At 28.2% G+C, this 20,475-nt stretch overlaps 1 protein-coding gene across 34 annotated transcripts in view; it reads left to right on the top strand.

Annotated features, from left to right (window-relative positions):
* The window catches only part of pHCl-1 (pH-sensitive chloride channel 1), a 206,309-nt gene that overhangs the window by 171,058 nt on the left and 14,776 nt on the right, over nucleotides 1–20,475 (top strand). For 11 of the 34 annotated variants that reach the window (XM_088205161.1, XM_088205157.1, XM_088205163.1 and 8 more), the window contains 6 exons: nucleotides 2,362–2,451; nucleotides 2,634–2,722; nucleotides 12,766–12,830; nucleotides 13,143–13,446; nucleotides 14,368–14,508; nucleotides 18,635–18,787. In XM_088205161.1, the coding sequence (XP_088061287.1) occupies nucleotides 2,372–2,451; nucleotides 2,634–2,722; nucleotides 12,766–12,830; nucleotides 13,143–13,446; nucleotides 14,368–14,508; nucleotides 18,635–18,787 (832 nt within the window). In that variant the 5' untranslated portion in view covers nucleotides 2,362–2,371. Of the gene's footprint in view, nucleotides 1–2,361; nucleotides 2,452–2,633; nucleotides 2,723–5,035; nucleotides 5,108–12,765; nucleotides 12,831–13,142; nucleotides 13,447–14,367; nucleotides 14,509–17,270; nucleotides 17,346–17,601; nucleotides 17,755–18,634; nucleotides 18,788–20,475 lie in introns of those variants that run through there. The other 23 variants (XM_088205162.1, XM_088205158.1, XM_088205165.1 and 20 more) reach the window with 6 other exon arrangements.

Raw genomic sequence — 20,475 nt, 5'->3', positions numbered from 1 at the left:
AACTACACCGTCGTAATGCCTTTTTTTAAGACTTTTTCTATTCCCAGTCTTTTTTTGCAAATATATAGACTTTAAGGTTTACTTTTACTTGCTCATATAAATATATAACATAATAAAGTAACATCTGCTGTAAAATATTTAAAGGAGCATAACACAGTGATGCCTCGTAGAGGGTGTGTCAAAATTTCATAACGAAGAGAGAACCGCCATTTTTCCATAAATTTTCGAGTGCGTCGCGCGTGTTGCGTTTCCGGGCGTTGAATGCGCAGGCAGACGCTCTCAACCGAATTACATAAGAATCGATCCGGGCTTACAAAGGTTGTTGACACCTGGCTGACCTCGGAATGTCGCCGGTCGGGGCGGCGGTCGATGGTGCAAGGCAAAAATAGTTGGCCGCGCTAAAAATGCGAAGGCGTTACGGTTAAAACGAAGATGTCTGTATGTCCACCATTATTTCTAGAATTGATCATATATTTTTATGCAGTTTCTTTATTGTATTTTATAATACTGCTGTAAATCATTAGGATGTAAATTATTACTATATTCTTTTTTTTAATTAGTTTATATGTATTTAGCGATCGGCCATAATCACCATAAATCGGGATGTATTTGAGTATATTTGTAGATAATAATTTCAAGGATTATGGGCTTACCATAAGAGGCTAAAAATATTATCGGTACCATGAATGCTTTTAAAACTGGTATTTATTGTTGGCCTAGCACGTTTTTAAATAACAAATAAATGCGTATTTTTAGATAGCTAAGTATTTTAAAGAAGTATGCTAACAATATTATTTATTTAAAATAACACTATTGAAATCTGAAGGAAAACAGACTTTCAATTTCGATCGTCAGATTTGGTCCAATCACTCCTGTCATTTTATGTCGCTAGGAGCTAACTAGTGCTTTATCGTGTGTATATCTAAATTAGCATCGTGTGTATATAAATGAAAATTTCAAGGGCCATAATTCTCTTAAAACAAAATACATATTTTTTGCAAACTCATTAGTTTTTATTTGATATAAGTTATTATTGTTAGGTTTTTGTAAACTTTAGTACATATGTATTACCTGTACACCTATCTATGTGCTGTATAGACTTTTTTGCGTTTATCTATTTACCATTATTAAAATCATCAAGACAATGCTAGATACTTCCATTCGAATATTCCAATATCAAATTTTATTTGCCTGTTTTTAAACTATTTTTAATTTAAATATTTGTTAAACTATTCATAAAGTATTAAATACTTTTTTTAATTTCTAGATTAATATTGAACTTTAAAAACACAGTTGAATAACGCAGATAGTCAATGCATGTCATTCATTTTTAAGGCTAAGCTAAATGCCAAAAAATAATCAGTCTCGCACAAAGTGATTGTAATTGCCGAAATTTCGAAAAATACTCATATTTATGAGCTACTATTACGCAGTTGAGGACGTTCTTAATACCAGTTATTGAATTTTTTACCTTTCTAATTTAAAATCTGGCAAAAGTAATTTATTCTACATAGTTATATATTTTACATGCTGAGTTTTGATTGCCATAACTCATTGTTACCAATTAATCAACCAAATGAGTATTTTTGGCGGAAAAAATAAAGTAAAATTTTCCAGTTATTTTAAGTTTGAAACATTTAATGCTTTATTATTTTTTTTAATTTCAATAAACATTCCTTGTATTTTTTATTGCTAACATTGCAACATATTTTTAAACTATTTTTTTATTAATCTTAACTCCACGAATTTATTAAAAAACTCGAATATTTCCTCGTTTATTGTTCAATATTCGAATAGATAAAAATAATAAATATTTGGAAACTCTGGGCAATACTAAAATTATTATCGTACGATTGTTTAATAAATTAGATTATTATTGTAGGAATAAATAAATATTAGATTACTAAATTATTGGATTAAAAAATCTCTGCCGTGTAGAGAAAAAAATGTTTTTTTTATTCTTGCTTTTTTTGAATTATTAAATCTGTTAGACAATAATGGAGTTGGAAACAAAATAACTTTTTTAAAAAATGTTTATTATTTATTGTGATTTCGATGTGTTTTTTCTACCTGCTGTGTGTACACAGTACAACTCGAGTATTTCTTAGTTTTTCATCCTAACACTGCTGAATTTGACTTAAGTTGTATAACGATTTATCAAATAACAACTTAGTCTGTCTTTTGTAGAATATCCTTTTCCGTTGACATTTTTTTCGAGTGTATTATTGCTATGTTTCTCAACAACGTAGTATGAAGTCCACAAGACTTTACAATTATTCATTACTAATGGAACATTTTTATACCTAATTACTGTTACGCTAATCGATGCCTTAATGATTATTTATTTTATAATTGTTTCAGATGTCCTAATATGGGTTGCGCATGCGCAGTAGTACGCGCGGTGGCCTTCTTTCTCATGCTGTGCCAAGCCTCAGCTCTTGTATCCGACATGTAAGTAACCATAATTTATTTTTATTTTCCCCCATATTCGTCATTTTTCTCTAGATATTTTTATTGCTCTACAATATATTTTTAAATTTTTAATTGCTTGACTCTAATTCATATGATTTTGGCACACTCTGTACTAGCATATTCATGAAACACCATGATTATCCGACATGTGTATGTTTCAGATTCGAGGATGGCAAATCGGATAAGGAGATTCTAGACAATCTTCTCAAGAACTCCAGATATGACAAGCGTCTCTTACCGCCGGTACAGGGTGAGTAATAAACATTTTACCGGAGCGTATAAAATCGAGACAAATAAACGGCACGCGCGTAACAATAAAACGTTTTTTTTTTGCTCATGCTACGAATATTATCGTTACGCAGAGAGCTTGTATTGAGAGCCAAAACGGTCAAAGTTACGACCCTTGTTTTATAAGATTGAAAAGTTTTATATTCTTATCCCAGCCACTCCACGACACTGTCACCTTATTTTATCTGTTTTTATAAGAGGACATGAATTAAAATCGTCGTTTTCATTTCATCGTTTTTTTTTATTTTATATTTTAAATTAAATGAACAATAAAATTAAATAAAGCGTTGACAGGCGATGTGACGTTACATTAATATTAAAGATATTACAGTGAAATTACTTGTATTGACAACAAACGCAACTCGTACGTAATAAACGGGACAGTGCGTCAACAATAATAAAATAATAATCAGACCAATAAAAACTGAGGAACAAAATAGCTTGCTTTTCATCAAAAGCGATATAATTGGAACGATTTGAAAATACGATTGAATTATTAGTAATATACTGATTGCTAAAATACAATTCGGCCACAAACTTATTTTATAAATTCACGTCACGTCGCGCGTTTGCGAATCTTCTAAAAATTCTAGTACTACCATAAATTTTTGTTTCTTAATAATTAATTTTTAAATTGCAAAATTCAATCCTATTGCTATTACCTTTATTAAATTTTATTTATTTCACTAAAATAATAGTTATTAAAATATATCCACAGCTCTCTTATTTTGCATTTGGTAAAAAAGCATGAATTTTGCATCTAATATTAAATAGGGTCAGATAGAATAAAAAAATATAAACTAATAAAACCTTTTTTTATTTTTTATTTAATTTATATTTTTTTATTTCATTCTGATCATTTCGCGTCATTATTTATATTGTTTTTTTTAATATTTGCATGTTTTTTTTTAAATTGTAATATAATTAAATGCATTATACTTTTTTATGTTTTAACTTGATCATAGTTCATTACATTCATATATTCAATATTACCCTAAAATTTCACCTTTACCCCAAATTTAAGACAGGTTTATTTTCCATTTATCAATGCGCCTATTAGGACATTTCTTCTACCGAAGTTAAGCACTTTTAAGTTATAAAATATACAACAATTGAGTCAGAACCTTCAAAATATGATCGTAAAATCTAATGCAGCAAAATTTTACTTGGTGCTTACTATACGTTGGTATGAACGCAGCAGTTATGCGTCAAAAAGGGGACTACAAACAATGTTTCCCTAAAAGATTATTTGTCGTATGTGCTAAGAAAATAATTCATAAATGGATTGTTTTACATTTATTCAAAGCCATTTAAAAATAGTGTTGATATATAAAACTTGATTTATCTAATATAACTGTTTTACTTTACTCTGTAAATTAGTCAGTTACATGCCTAATTTAGATCTATAATTCACCAAAAATAAGTAAATAAAAAATCAGGTAGCAATATCAAGCGAATAAATTGAATTAGCGAGTTTTCGTGAGTCTTTGCTGTAGTCGTCCATGATTCGATGGGTGATAAGTGATTGCTGTTCGTCGAATACTAAACTAATAATTCATTTCTATAAAATGAGTAATGTAATATGCCATAAAAATAACATAATTAATATTAGGCGACCGCCAATAATTATAAAAGATCTTTTAAAAAATGCTTATTTGATACAAAACTATTAGATTTTCTATATGGGTTTCGAAGCTTATAAAAACGTTTTTAATAATTATTTGCAATTGATGGCATTTAATGACTTTTGAAAGTCTGCGTAAACTTCTTAATAGCATTGTTAAAACCCTTCATATACCTGTCTCTTACAAATAAAGTTTTTTTTCGAATTTCTTAACGCAGGCGGTTTTAAACTGTATATTAATAATCCTTATTAAATTTACAATCTAGTGGTATTTGAATTGAATTATATCATTATAGTAAAAAAGAGAATCTTGATAGAACTTGCCGTGATTTTTTTAACCTTTAACCTGACAGACAAGTTTTTTTGAAATAATAATAAGTAAGACTATTTACTAAATGGTTATAGGTAAATGTAAATCAATCTAAATCAAAAAAAAAAATTAAAAAATCAGTCGATTTGGCAAGTAATGTATTTTTTTTCACTATTTAATTTTTGTCTGTAATGCTGCGTTCACACCAACCAAAAGTAATGAGTTGTAGCACCAGTGTGATCATGGCTTTAGATTTTTCGATAGAGCGCGGTCATGTTTTGAGGTGTTGCCTTTGGTGGTGGTAGATGTGTGAACCGGAAGCCGGTGTGTTGCAGATGCTGACTTCTGTTGCGGAATGACATCGCCAGAGAGTGCACAACAAGTTGGCCGCCGACCCTCTTCATACAACCGCGGTCCGTCCATGAAACACACTTGAAACAATAGCCAGTCGTGGTCTAATCCTAATATCCTACCCACGATGACAATCTTTGTGAACGTACCTCACTTAATAACACGTTTAAAAATTAGCACTATCATTATTTTGGTAACGATGTGGTTGTTTTCTCTGATTTTCTTGCTGTAAAATGTTTTAATGTCGGTCAATTTCTTGAGTTTTACATATTGATAAACATATACTTTAAAAATATGCTACAAAAAATCTGGTTAAGAAAATCTTGGTAACGCGTAGAATGGCTCATACAAATATCATAAAAAATAACTAGGATCTAATTTTATCTAATTTTAAATTCGAAAATTTATTTGGGTGAATCTATTTTCAAATTGATTTTTCTTAGTCATTTTATGTTGAAGTGAGAATAGTACATAATCGCAGCACAAAAAACTTTTCGTCCTTGTCTCCCTCTCTTAGCCGACAAGCGTTGTGAAATGAATAATCTCTTTTCTGTGCATACAAAGCGTTATTTATTTTTTTTTAATAATAAAATTGATTTACTTATGAACTTATGCTTTGCCAATTACTATAAAAGCATTTTATTATTCATTCTTACAGATTTTTATTTATGCTGAAAATATTTATTTAAAGCTGAGTTTTAAGCTCTACAAGTTATAACAAAATCACAATATAAAATTTTCTTAGTTTTTTTATAAACTGTATAGTCTATTTCTACTTTTGTATTTGCTTGCATATATAAATTTTTATTTATATATTTAAAGTAGCTAAGATTAAATTATGTATATTTTGAAAAATATAATTTGTTAAACGGGTGTTAATTTGGCACAGATTGGGCCGCTGCAGTATTATTTTATTTAAATTGTTTATAATAAGTAACATGTTATTACATGATACGAATGATCGGCGGACGAGGTGCCGCCGGTCGTCGTCTTACTGTCCAAGCCCACCAAATAAATGTTATGACCTCCACCACCATCACTAGTATCGGCCATAGTAAATTAATCGGGCTCCCACAGAGCCTTTAATATATTTGGTTATAAAAAAAACTTTAAAGCTAAACTAAGAAATATCATTTAAAATCATTTATCAAAAATATTTTTTTTGCACTTTTGTAATAATGACTAGAAATATTTCTTAATGGTTTTTATTCAATATATTAATATATTATATAAATATATACATAGTATATTATAAAGTATATTTATAACTCCCAAAACGCTTTTTTTTTGTCTTTAATATAACTGTTATTTTATAGTTTTTTTTTAATTAAATTACTATTTCGTTTTTGCTATATTTTGATATTAGTTTTTTTAGTAAAATATTTATTGAAAATTGGGTGCTTATAAATATGAATTATAAATTAGCTACGGAAAAAATTCAGTATTTTTTTATATAGAGTTTTTTTATTATAGTATAAAAAGTTGCTAGGCTTAAAATTGAGTACTTGTTTTATTTCATATAATAAATAACTATGTTATTTTATAGTTGCTTTTATTTTTATTAACTTCTAAAATTTAGCTATTCATAAATATTATTGGTTAAAAATGTTCTTAAAGACAGCTAATACATAATGTTAAATTAAATGTAAAATTTCCTTCAGATATAAGTAATTTTCTTCACACATAGTTTTACCGTCAAAAAACAAAGCATAACTACTTGCTACTTTGGTTATTAAATATCATAGCTATGCTATAATATTAATTTTGTGATTTTTCATACAAAAACACTTTAAATTGTAATATTTACATTAAAAACTCATATATGAGCTTAAACAATATAATCAATCACAAAAATTTATTTTAAAATACTTTTCGATCGTTTTGATTTTGCTAAGAACCCGTCATATTTATCATATAACAGTTTTTATTTAAAAAAAACGTCCTTTCTTATAGGTACCTCTAATATTTAAATACTATATACACGCATATCTTAATTTATGCGGTAGATCCGTTCCAGAAAATATCGCGTAAAAAGTAAACAACCGAAATCGCGTGCACTCCAAAAAGTAACTCAGGACTCATGGGCAGTGGGAAAGGTTCCATATGTAGGAATAAGCTTACATTTGTACATTGCCTTGGTACAAATGTAATCTTAATCCTACATAAAAAAGGGTTTTGTGTAATTTTATAGTAATCATATTTAATGATCAATAATAACTTATTAAAACATATTATTTTTAAGGAAAAATAACGACAGCTTTGAAATCAACTTGCATTGAAATCTAATGGGCTTTATATTAGTAATTTTATCTTTTTGACAAAAGTGCAAAATTGTTGTACTTTTAATAATTGCATATTTTTTTATATTATATTTAAATATTTTAAAAAACTATCTATCTGTAGAATAAACTTATTTTAAAAATTATTGTAAATTTCTATAAGCTGATATCCAGTTGCATATTATTTAAATTAATTTTCTTCTTAAAAATTATAACAATGTCAGTTATACTTATTTTAAGGAATACAATAAATAAATCCAGTAATGAATTTGTATTTCAATTAATTTATATCAATATTAAATACGATACAGTAACAAACAAAGATTGTCATCCAAAAATGTCTTAGTTTATATGTTTAGGCGTATGTTTCTTTATTCTTGAAACCTTTCTAAATTTCGTTGTATTTTTCTCTTTATCATATTTTATTAATTACATTTGTTCTTTACTGTCTTTTTAATTATTACATATCAATGTTTTTTCTTCTTCCTATATCTATATATCTCTTCATTATTCAGCATTATATATATCGTGTGTGTATGTGTGTTTAAATGTTATTTTTAACCAGCACGCAAATTAATAATTAAGATCAGATCGATTATTTGCATGATTTAAAAGAGTACATAACACAAAAGTGTGTAGTGTGTTCAAATGCTTGCTTAGCAATATTTTAACACTGATATCCCATGAATGACACAATATTTGCTTTTGTACTATTATTTCGCATGGGTATGCTTACAATAATTATTTAAGTCATATTTACGAGCACTTTATGCTAAATTATATGTTTTGTATTTTATACGTTGCTCGTAGATTGTAAAATATCAGGTGAGATATGCATATGTATCTAGGATTCGTACACATGGGGATATATTTTCAAATACGGATAAGCATAATTATTTTAAGCAATATTTCATTTTATAATACGAAACCAACACATCTGTTTCAATACACATAAGTTTTAAACATATTTTTAATACTCTACACTTATTATAAAAGTATTTATTATAATATTTATTTCGATACATATAAATTGAATATACATTAATCTACATACATACATAATAATTCATACATGTGGCGTATATAAAACAGAAATGTTTTAGTAATTATCTTATGAAATCAATTTAAATATTTTTTAATTATTAATATAAAGGTCACCGATTCCCAGACTTTGTCTGGTGGTTAATACTTACTTGTAGGTATGCATTATATCTGATTGACTTACTCAGTTGGTACAGATTTATCCCATTATAACGCATTGGGCTTACGCCTGTCATGTTACAATGAAAAATTTAATAAAAATAAATGAATTAATTTAAAAAATACAGCTATGATGCACACTTAAAATATACGAGCACTTCTTACATAATTTATTCCGCCTCCGCCCATCTTTCGCCAAAAACATCATTATCTTTGGCAAGCTCGTTGAAAAGCTGAATGGCTTAAACCAGATGAGCGTTCTCAAGCGCTGACGTGGCAAGATTAACGGACGCGATCGCGACTTTCTAGAGCGCTTTTAAACTTGCTTTAGATGTTCAAAAGTTATTTACTTATTTAAAGATATATCTATAATCATTGTCAATAAGCGCTAGTAGACCAATAACACGAGTTTCATCCGCATCGTTCCACTGCTCTCATGCCTTTTGAAGGCGGTGACAATAGAGAAGTGCATGATAAAGAAGCGACCTTTCTTTATCACTGATTCTGACAAAAGATTTTAAAAAAATAATATTTTTATAGGCATTAAGTTGTCGATAGACATAATTATTAATTTCAAAATATGCTTAATAACTGTTATTAGTAAAACTACTACTAAAAAACGTAGGGTATAAAAAACCAGTCGTGTAAGTTGGCAATAAGACAAATAGGTAACAGAATACCCTGGAAATTGAGAATTTCCCGATGTGAACTTCTTAGTGAGTCAACCCGTATTTCGTTGAATCGTCCTTGGACATCCCTATTAAAGTCCACACATTTTTACTGTACACTATGTACACACACGTGCACACGTAGCATGTGCTCTTATCGATTTTCCAGGGTTACGACATTAGTTTGTACCGCTGCGACACACAACAACACACAGAACGACTGCCGTTAAATATTTCAATTTGACTCTATATTTTTTTTAATTTTCCTTCAGTCAAAGCGACCGTTGTTGCCTTTGTTCCACAGCAAAATTACACCTCGCCTGTAAAAAAGCGTTTTGAATGCCTAAATCGCCCTGATGCGTGAGGGAAATTTTCAAAACACGTGCCAATTTAAGCTCAGCTCGGGTGGTGAAAATTTCACGTTCTCCTAATGAAAATTCACGGGAAACGTGCCTTATACACGGTGTGTATGTGTGCGTGTAAAGAATATTTATTCACTTCTTAACCTTGTTTCTAACTATTTTTTTTGATGAAAGTTACACATACATTTTTTCTTAAAAGGTAATGACTATATTTTTGAGAATTTTTTTTTATGTGAATATTTATATTCAGATTTTTTTTGATAAAAAAGCTTTTTCTATAACATGTTAGAGGTGTTTATTTTTTATTAAGACAAAGTTTATTATCGTTAAATTGTTGTGCAATAATTGAGATATATATGTTAATTATACGTTCATGGATGCGCTCAAAGCCATCAGGCGTCTCCAAACCGAGTTTAAATATAGATTCTGGAAGGCAAACTAGACCAAAATATGCGAAGAGAGAAGCGGCGGGTTCTGCAATCTGCGATGATCTAAAGTTGAGTTTTGATTTATCATCTTGGTCAAAGTTCGTACGAGCTTAGATAGCTCTTTAAGTTTGCTACCTATTTCCCGCTCTAGTAAATATTTTGTCTTCAGCATAGTGATGCCGAGAGAGCATCAATACTAATCGTGATCATAGTCGTCGATCGTGATGGCTTAAGTCTAGAAAGGAGGTAAAACACTTGCGATGCCTATTAGATGTTGAAGCTACTGGTTGCTAATGGGCCGGTGGGTGAGGGCCAATGCTTGACTATAAAGAGCGGGTAAGAACATCCGGACTTTAATTAGCTCTTTAAGTTCTGATGCTTTGAATTGGAAGTAAATGTAAAAGTTATCATTATTTGCTTGTGTTTTTCACTCCTTTTTGTGGAACGGCCAATTACAAAAATGTGGCCGTTAGGGTGTTTTTTCATATACGGCTTTTTGAATAAAAATCCCAAATGCACATAATATCCTTTTTAAAGACATTTTCAATAAATACTTTTAAGCTCTCAAATTCGTGGCGCGTACTTTGACCAAATCTACTAAAAGAATATTTCACAGTGGTGTCCCATTTTAGCAAAGAAATCTTTTTTTGTCTTTTGTTGAAATTTTTCTAGAAGCTTTTTAGATTTGTAAGCCTGCCGATTAACTCCTTCTTTGGTTTAATTGTTAAATTAGTTTAGTGCAGTTAGTAAACCAGACAGTTTTTATATTTGACCAATGATTTGTATTGTATTGTTAGTTTTTTTTTTAATATGATACATAATTTTAAACGCGTATTATTGTTAAAATATTTGCTAAAATACAGGTATTGTACAATTAGAAAGGTATAATTGCTTATATTCTAGGAAAAGTACATTTTTTCGTCGTCCCAGCAAATGCATAATGGCGAGCCTCCAACTCAACACGTGCGCGCGACCCTTTTTTTTTGGTTCTATTCATAGAAAACAATATCAAGGACATTTAAAATTAGAAGCTTGTAAATATCTATAATATATAACACTTTTATAACATCTTAAAATTATTTTGACGTAATTTCGCCTTTATTTTTAATAAATTCTTGTATTTCGCCTGCCATCGATAAATACAGATTTTTAAATATTTTAAAATCGATCTCTTTTTTCCACACTTCCGTGATATAATTTTTCATCTCAGCAAAATTTTTTGATCGTTTTTTTCTTAATTGTTGTTTTATGATTGCCCATAAATTTTCAATTGGAATCAGGTCGGGGCTGTTTTCTGGCCATATTAATGATGTGATTCCCATTATCCCTTTGAATTGTGTAATCTATAGATAGAGGATTATTTTAGTATAAGTCGAAATGGACGAAATTTACAGAGCTTAATTCATAAGCTGTCATGGACCCCCAGAAATGAGTTCTTGGTGTATCGATTAATGCATAAGGGATGAAATCTTTTGCTTTTTCTAATATATAATAAATAAAAATATAATAAATAAAAATAGGTCGCTTATCATCTGCTCCAAACAGAATAATTTTTAATTTGTCGAAGAAAGCCACTCTTCTCAAATCTTCAACAGTGCAATGGCGATGAGCTTTTGCCCATACAAGGCGATTTTTTTCATTTTCTCAGCAAATAGTGTTTTTTTCTGGGTTTTGCGCTTTAAATCCAGCTTCAACCAATCGTCTTGAAAAAGTTGAGTTTGAAGTCGATTGCAATTCTGTTTGTATTTCAGCAGCAGTTTTGAATCGATATATTTTTATGATATCTTTTAGTTTGTGGTCTTAAAAATAAACTGAAAACTAATTCTATTTGAGTATAACTGTCATTAAAATTATACATACAAACAACATACTCTTTAGATTATTATTATTTATAAATATGGAAAATCTTTTACAGGAGTTACATAAATTAAATTTTAGGTCTTTCTTAAAAACAACAATTATAGTTTTTTTTTAATAATTTTAAAATATTATATAGATTAGTATTATTTAAAATAATATATAGATTATTATTAAAGTTTCATTTAACATAACTAATAAAAATAATAGATTATAATATAAGCTTTAATACATTTTCAATGAGGAATTGCAGATGTCCTAATATTATGTAGTATTATTAGTATTTATAAATGTATTAATTTAAATTAACTTGAATGTAAGTTGCAAAATATAAGATCGTACCAACCCTAAACTATGTTATATGTTTTATTATCTCTCTTTCACAAATTATTTTTGCGATGGCTAGCTTTCTTGTTAAGTATTTAAAAACATCTTAAATATAAATAATATTTATTTTTTTAAATTAAATAAAATAATATTTACCCACTATTCCAATTAATAAATAAACTAACACTACTACATAATTTCACAATAAACATTTTTTTATCAAATGATTAATTAATACAACAACACTAAACACTGCTCTACTTTATTACTGTACACCATAAATCTTACATATTTCCATCATCGCTTATATTATCAAATATTCTACCGACTTTCGCTATGATTTACGACATCTATCAGCTTTTGCCTATTTTACATAATCAACCCTTCGCTTGGAAAGCCCATAAATTCAACGCATATATACATACACACATTTACAAAATTTTCATCTCGAATTCGAAAGACCAATTGTTTATAATTTATGATTCCGGAAGCGGCTTCGAAATTTTTCGACAAAGATACAAAATTTATTAAGCAGTTTTTCTTTAATCAGAATTTGATCTTTTGAAGAGTGTAATCTTAAACTATTTTTGTTGTTACAGGAATCCTGACGGTGAACGTGAGCGTTTTGCTTTTGAGTTTAGCGTCGCCGGACGAATCTAGTTTGGTAAGTTACTGTTAATGAAAACGTCTAATAGTTTCGTTTAATAAAATCGCTAGTATAAACCTACATATATACATTAATTTCGTTAGTAATTTTATCTTTATTATGCGTTGTGTGAAATTCTTTCCTATACCAAAAATATTTATATCGTTTTAATTTATAAGACATAGTTCTACTTGTTTTTTTTGGATATGTCTTTTAAAGTATCAGCTTACGAAATCCAAGAATTATTTTATTTGTATTAATTTACAGTCTGATTGACGAAATTAATTGATTCGACAGAAATTTTTTTAAAAATATATTTTATTATTTCAGAAATATGAAGTCGAATTTCTACTTCAGCAACAGTGGTTCGATCCTAGGCTTCGATACTCGAATCAGTCACAGTACGAATTCCTCAACGCCATCCACCACCATGAGGACATTTGGCTGCCAGACACGTATTTCATCATGCATGGGGACTTCAAAGATCCCATTATCCCCATGCACTTCGCCCTTAGGATTTATAGGAATGGCACAATCAATTACCTGATGAGGAGACACCTCATCCTGTCGTGCCAGGGTCGACTCAACATATTCCCGTTTGACGACCCATTGTGTTCTTTTGCCTTAGAAAGCAGTCAGTATAATTTTATCCTTAGGTTGACCAGTGAATCTAGTGCAGAGCTTTCCAAGCCTTCCAAACTTTTCGTAAATTATCATAGATTTTCGGATGATATCTGAGAGCAAATTTATAGTTACAATACGTATTTAAATATTTTTTGAAAACGATAAAATATATAAATAATTCAGTGAAAATAGTATGTAATATGTATAAAGTGGGCTTTCGAGAACAGAATAAAAGTCAAGAACATTGTTTAAACGTTTATAGATAGTCGGAAAAAATCGGTCGGTTGCCGATTCCGTTTGCCGTTAATATTATTCTTGATCCATTTTAAATTTCCATGCTAAAATTAGAATTTGTGACGTAATAAAAGTATAATATAACTGAAGCCATATGCGACTAAAGAATTTTTGAGATTCAGACCTATTTTGTTTATAACTAGAGGATGACAATAATATGATTAGAAAGATTTGATTTAATTATGTGTATTTATAAATATTTATTATATTTTAACATGATAGACCCAATATTTAAAAATATTTTTATTAATCTTAAGAATAATATTTTTATTAGTATGTATAATAGTTTATATACTCAAAAGAAATGGAAGGCTTGGAAGACTTTAATCTAGTGCATACAAAATGTTTTGAAACTATGGTCTTTTAAAAAATGAACGTACACATTTTCGACACTCTATTTTTGATCTGAAGCTTTTCAAAGTTTGGACCTTTTTTCAAGTATGATATATCTTATTTTTTTATAAGATGTGATCTTCTTCGTGGAGAGAATCTGGTCGTATGAGATTTACTTAGTCCAAAACAGGATTGAATAGGTTAAAGTTGGTATTATTGTAAACTGACTAGATTTGTTGATCAACCTATAGTGTTTATATTACAGTTAAAACAGATTTATTAATAAATATTCTGATTTTTTCAGTTTCGTACGAACAATCAGCTATAACGTACGTATGGAAGAACGACGAAGATACTTTGAGAAAGTCGCCTTCGTTGACTACGCTAAACGCTTATCTAATACAAAATCAAACCATAGCCTGTCCCATAAAGGCTAGTTGGAGAGGTGAGCCACCTTCGAATATATTTTATTATTATTCTAATGCTTTAAATGTTTTACGGTAAATAAAATAAATGTTAAAATCAAAAAGGTAAGTCATTAAAAATGAATCAACGATAAAATCTATATACAATAAATTAACACACCTTCAAAAGCATAAAACATACACGACATAAATTTTGATGGCAAATATCTTGCCAATATCTTTTAGTAACTTGTCAGTATATTTTTGATTGGGGTATAGTAAAAATAATCTATGGGGTGAAATCTTATTTAAATATCGCCTATGCATAATTTATTTACAAATGTTTTGATGTTTTAAATGTTTAATATATTAGTTGATAAATATATCCATGTGCTTTTATATGATATTATATTATGTATTTTTAAATTTAATATATTTATATTAATATTTTGCGATGTTTCATATTCAAAGTATTCGTAAAACTTATTCGTAACATATACACACATACATATTAACATAAATTACATCTGACAAATAATAATAACTATTTATGTTTCATCATATGTGTATCGTTTATGAATTCATATATTTATTGTCTATATTTACTGACCGTTTTATTTTATTTTTAATCTAGTACGATAATTGTTATAGATAACAGACCAATACAAAAGTATTGGATAAAAGGTACGTTAGGCTTTTAAAACACAAGTCCTTTCTCATTAACAGGAAAAGGCTAAAAATCATTATAGAGCGTTTAGATTTGCCAAATGGAATGAATTATATTATATTTTTTATTTAATTTTGTACATCAAATATTATAAATACAATTTTTTTGATACTTGCGATAGGTTATGAAATTTTAGAATTTTCGACACCGATTTTTTTTTTATTTCGATATTCTATTGAAGCACCTGATTGAAATTTCTAAAAGCACAATTTTCATCAAATAAAATGTATGTCTGTGATGTATGGGTGTTTTATGGCGTTTGTGATACTTTTTTCAACCTGCTTGTCACGGCTTGGTCTTGGCTTATACTGTTGTTCATCTATTTTGTGTAGACAATGTGTGTTATTATGAAAAAAGTTTTAATAAAAAAAATTAAACACGACAACAAAAAAGTATCAAAGCTCTCCTTCAAATTTGTCCTTTTAGATTTCATGTCCATTTTCATTCAAAATCGCGTAATTAAAAAAAGCTTAAATAGAAATTTAGTTGTTTTCTATAATTTTATTTTCGGTTTAAATATTTATTTTATGCATGCTTAGAAAAAATATTATTATTCTTATTTATTAATAAAACGTATTCTATGGAGTTTCGAATCAAATAAAATTTATGATTATGTTTATTTATTTAAAATTATATTTAAAATATTTTTTAATTTTAAACATTTATTTTTAATATTATTATTAAAAATACTGAAAAACCCATATACCATAATTAATAATAATAAATAAATTCTAAACTGTAATTAGTCAAAAAAAAACAACATTTTTAAATCCTGTATCTAATGAACTATTCATTTTATAATAATATATTGTATGCAAGACTGTGTTTACAGTTTTCAGCTGAAGACTGTAAGCTCTTTCTTGAAAAACTGATTGGCATTCTCAATTATTTTTATAGAAAATAAAATTAAAAATTTAATAAATTAATAATAAATTCACTTTGAATTATAAACTAGGTTTGGCGTGAAGTGTGAAGCGGCTGCTTCATCGTTCTTTTAAGTTTTAGTCGACCCTTGGCGAACCTCTGTTAAGTTTAACTATCATATGTCTCAATTAGGAATATCTGGTTAAAGTTCCTTATAAAAATGCTCATATTGTTAATCAGTTTATAATAAATTAAATAGATGACACTAATTCTCAGACTTTGATTTGAGTCAGGTGTATTAATATTTGCTTGTTGGCATTGATCATGTACTGATTTATTTCGCTGTAACGCATTAAGCTCACGCTTGGACGTCCGCTCGGAAATGCAATATCGTTTGTTTATGCCGACAAAGAAGCTAATCAATTAGTTTTATAAGACCCTTTTGGCAAGTCATATGCGACTTATTATGTTCTTTAAAATTAAAACAAATCCTGATCAATAATATAATATACCACTTTTAAGACAATAAAAATATAAATGTCACATAAAATACAAAAAAGTAAACTATGCGTAAAAAAGCCAAGGTTAAAAATATATTATTCATTGTATTTTTTTATCATATGAACAGTTCATTTGATATTGGTTTAAAAATATTTATATCACCTGTATCACCGAAATCATCGCTCCATTAACAGAAACAAGAGATTTTTTTATTAATATATGTGCAATTTTTTACAATATAAAACAAAGTATTAATTGCATTTCATATATGAACACAAAATTTTTGCTTAGTTTTTATTTTATTTTTTGCTAATTATTATATATTTTATTATTTCATTCAAAAAAAAAACATTAAAATACAATAAAAATACGTAACTTTTCATAAATAATGAGGTAAATTTATTTTGGTTCGATACTCTTAAATTTTGACAACAGTTCATAAAATTATAATTATGATATTTATTACATAAACTTTACCCCCTCCTTTTGTTATCGTATCAGCTGCTTGTAAATCCGTGTTTTTGTAGTTCTATCCCATCAAAAAAACCAAATCCTTGTTGTAAATTCAATGTTTTTGCCTATGTATTTTTAACTTTTTTTGGAAGCCCATTCCAAAGAAATATTGTTATGTAGTAATACTTTTTAAAATTGAACCCCGCTTTTGGTGACCATTATTGTTATCAATAGTGTTTGATATTGCATTGCAAGCAGCGGATGCTCTTACACTTCTGATGGACGATGAAGAGCTCGAGTGTAACCTTTGCCAAAGACGATTTGAAGAGCAAGGTACTTACAAAAACACATTGGCATTTAGATAATTATCATGCTACATATATTTATATATACTAAAAAAACACACATAAACACAGTATTCATCAAGACCAAAAAAAACATAGAAAAAAGGATAAGTCTGATTGGATGTTGTGCGTGAACCACTCATAAATCATATGTATATTATATAAAATATGTTATAAGATCAAAAACATTCCAAATGTTTATTTTTGTACATGTGTAATAATTATGTTGTAATAATGAAATATAGGAAACTACAGCTGTCTGAAGGTGGATCTCATCTTCACGAGGGACAGAGCGTTTTACTTCACAACAGTTTTTATACCAGGGATCATCTTAGTCACCTCTTCGTTTATTACCTTTTGGCTAGAGTGGAACGCCGTCCCGGCGCGATCCATGATAGGTAAAATAATAAAGGTCACACTCAACTTTGTGACCGCATGACTGCCTGAAGACATCGCTGTTTATGATTTTATTTATTCCTTTGCAAAGATATAATACATTTTTAATCATAGAACCATCAAATATAATTTGTTACATTGAAAAAAGGTCAAGACGGAAGTTGCGGCGGCAGATAATTTACAGCTTATATAATTTGATTAATGAACACTTCATTTACTTATTCTTATTTGAATAATATTATTCACTGTTTAGATATTAGATTCTGTACAGTATATACAGAAATTATATTAGTAATGGAATGAGATATTAGTATGTAAAATTACTAGAAATGGGTCGACTCGATAGCTTACTAACATGTTTTATATGTTAACATTTAAGGGTGCTGCAGATCAGCAGCTGTATTATTTTTTATGTATTGTAATAATACATATTGTTTTTTACTATCGTGACGGAGTTGAAAATCCTGTTAGAGCACCTTGGTCTTAATTTGATTTAAATAAATTAATTCAACCGCGCAGGGCGAAAATTTGGGAAGTTTTCCATTTAAACAGACATTTTACTTCATAAAGACAAGATTTGCTTAGCTACGCAGTGAGAATATGAGCCAATACAAATGTTAATCCATTGCTATGCCCAAAAATGTCAATGTATTGCATAATGATCAATCATATACATCCATAAATCTTATAGATTCTTAAGAAAAGTATCGAAAACTCATCTCTACATATACATAGTTGTTTAATTTTTAAAACATTAAGGAATGATTGTATTATATTTATCCAAAATAAGCACTTAACTGTTATTTTTATTTTTTGTTGATTTTTTATCCTTTTTACTTACACGAATCATGTTTTCTTTTTCCATGCTTGCATCTATTGTAGGAAATTACAGCTGCTTGAAAGTGGATTTGATCTTTACCAGAGATCGATCGTTTTACTTCACGACAGTGTTCATACCTGGTATCATCCTCGTTACGTCATCTTTCATCACTTTTTGGCTAGAGTGGAATGCTGTTCCGGCCAGAGTCATGATAGGTAGGTTCGGTGCACCCTGTGCTAAAAAATCAAGAGTGTTTTCGAATGCTTTGTCCTTGTCGATCCACTCTGTGACGCTTCTCTGACAACTACTGTTCATCGTGTGTGTATTTTTTATAAAAGGAACTAAAATCAACAATAGTATATAACTACAATTGGTACGTATTTAAAATAATTATTGTTGATTGATTTAGTTCCATTACAAAATCGTTTATTATTTGCTTTTCTTGTGATTTTATTTATAATAATTTTCAATGCAACATAATCAGTAGTTAGTTTTAAACACAGTTAATCGCACTTTAAATAACTATATTATTTACAAAAGAAATTATTTATGATTCATTCTTAATATTGCTCTTTCCTTTGAGCATTGATGCACTGTTTCTGTTATATTTGTGACAAAATGAAGCAGAGTGGTTGATTAAGTGATTTTAAGTAAATGTTTATAATCATTATATTATATGTATATAAAAAAATAATGTTTTATTTTATTAATTTAATAAGTTCAAATTAATCTTTCAGATTATATACTAAAAAAATTGCATTCTGTGTTTTTTGAATATTTTTTTACCATTAATAAATTTACAGGAATGCCTTAAATATAAAACTGAACATTTAATGATTATATCTCATAAATTAATAATGTTATATAGTGAGAAAAATCATAATTGACGCATTTTAAAAAATATACTTGATTATAATATCAGTTATTACCACTAAAATATAAAAATAACAGTTGGTGTATTATATTTGGAACAATGATGAGTATGTGAGCGAATTATTTTTTGGTGCAATTAATTCCAGACTTATTTATTTTTTTATTTTATTGAAAGCAATAAGAATCACATTAAATCTATATATGTATATATAAATCCGTTAGTGTGCCTATTTACTAAGACTTTAATTTATGAATAAAAACTTTTTTATTTTTCTTAAATTAATAAAAATACTTATAATACTTAATACTTTAATATAAATATTTATTATTTTGATAATTTTTTTTTAATTAATTTGAGAGAAAATTTCAATCTATAGCTAAATCATTATGTAATGTATTTTTTTAATTATTTTATTATAGCATATTTTATTAGAAATATACAACGATATTTTTATAAAATTAATTTATGAATTTTGGGGGAAATATTATTTCATGTAAATATGTTCATGCCTTACATTCGTTATATTCTTCTATAACAAAGGTGGCCATAGCGTCGACCGCGGTCGACTGGTCGATCGCATAACTATTTCAAGTCGCCCGCCAGAAATAAAATAATAGAACATATTGTTTTATTCATAAACAATTTTTATGTTTATTTGAAGTAATTGTTAATTTGTGTTATTAAAATAACTTCATATTGAATAGATATTGGTATTATCTGTTTATTTTAAATTTAAATTACTATTTTTCTTATGATCACTTAGCACATACGAGTAGTAATGAAAAGTTTGGCCACCACTGCTCTATAGATTAATAAGTCAGATGGAAAAACACGTTTTTAGATAGCATATTCTTCCCTTTCTGATATTTTAAATATTAATGTATATTTTACATTAATAGTTACTCGGTCTTCTAAGCATCTTCTCGGTCGATAATTGACGTAGCTCCGCTTGGTGGAAGTTGATATATACACGTAAAAAAAGCAAATATATTAAATTATAATAATAAAAATAAAAATTAAATTTGCTCC

This window comes from Plectrocnemia conspersa, unplaced genomic scaffold, assembly GCF_051122295.1.
Source record: "Plectrocnemia conspersa isolate PC_06_02 unplaced genomic scaffold, ASM5112229v1 ptg000002l, whole genome shotgun sequence".
Lineage (NCBI taxonomy): Eukaryota > Metazoa > Arthropoda > Insecta > Trichoptera > Polycentropodidae > Plectrocnemia > Plectrocnemia conspersa.
Note: the sequence above shows the minus strand (reverse complement) of the source record. Positions and strands in the feature narration are given on the sequence as shown.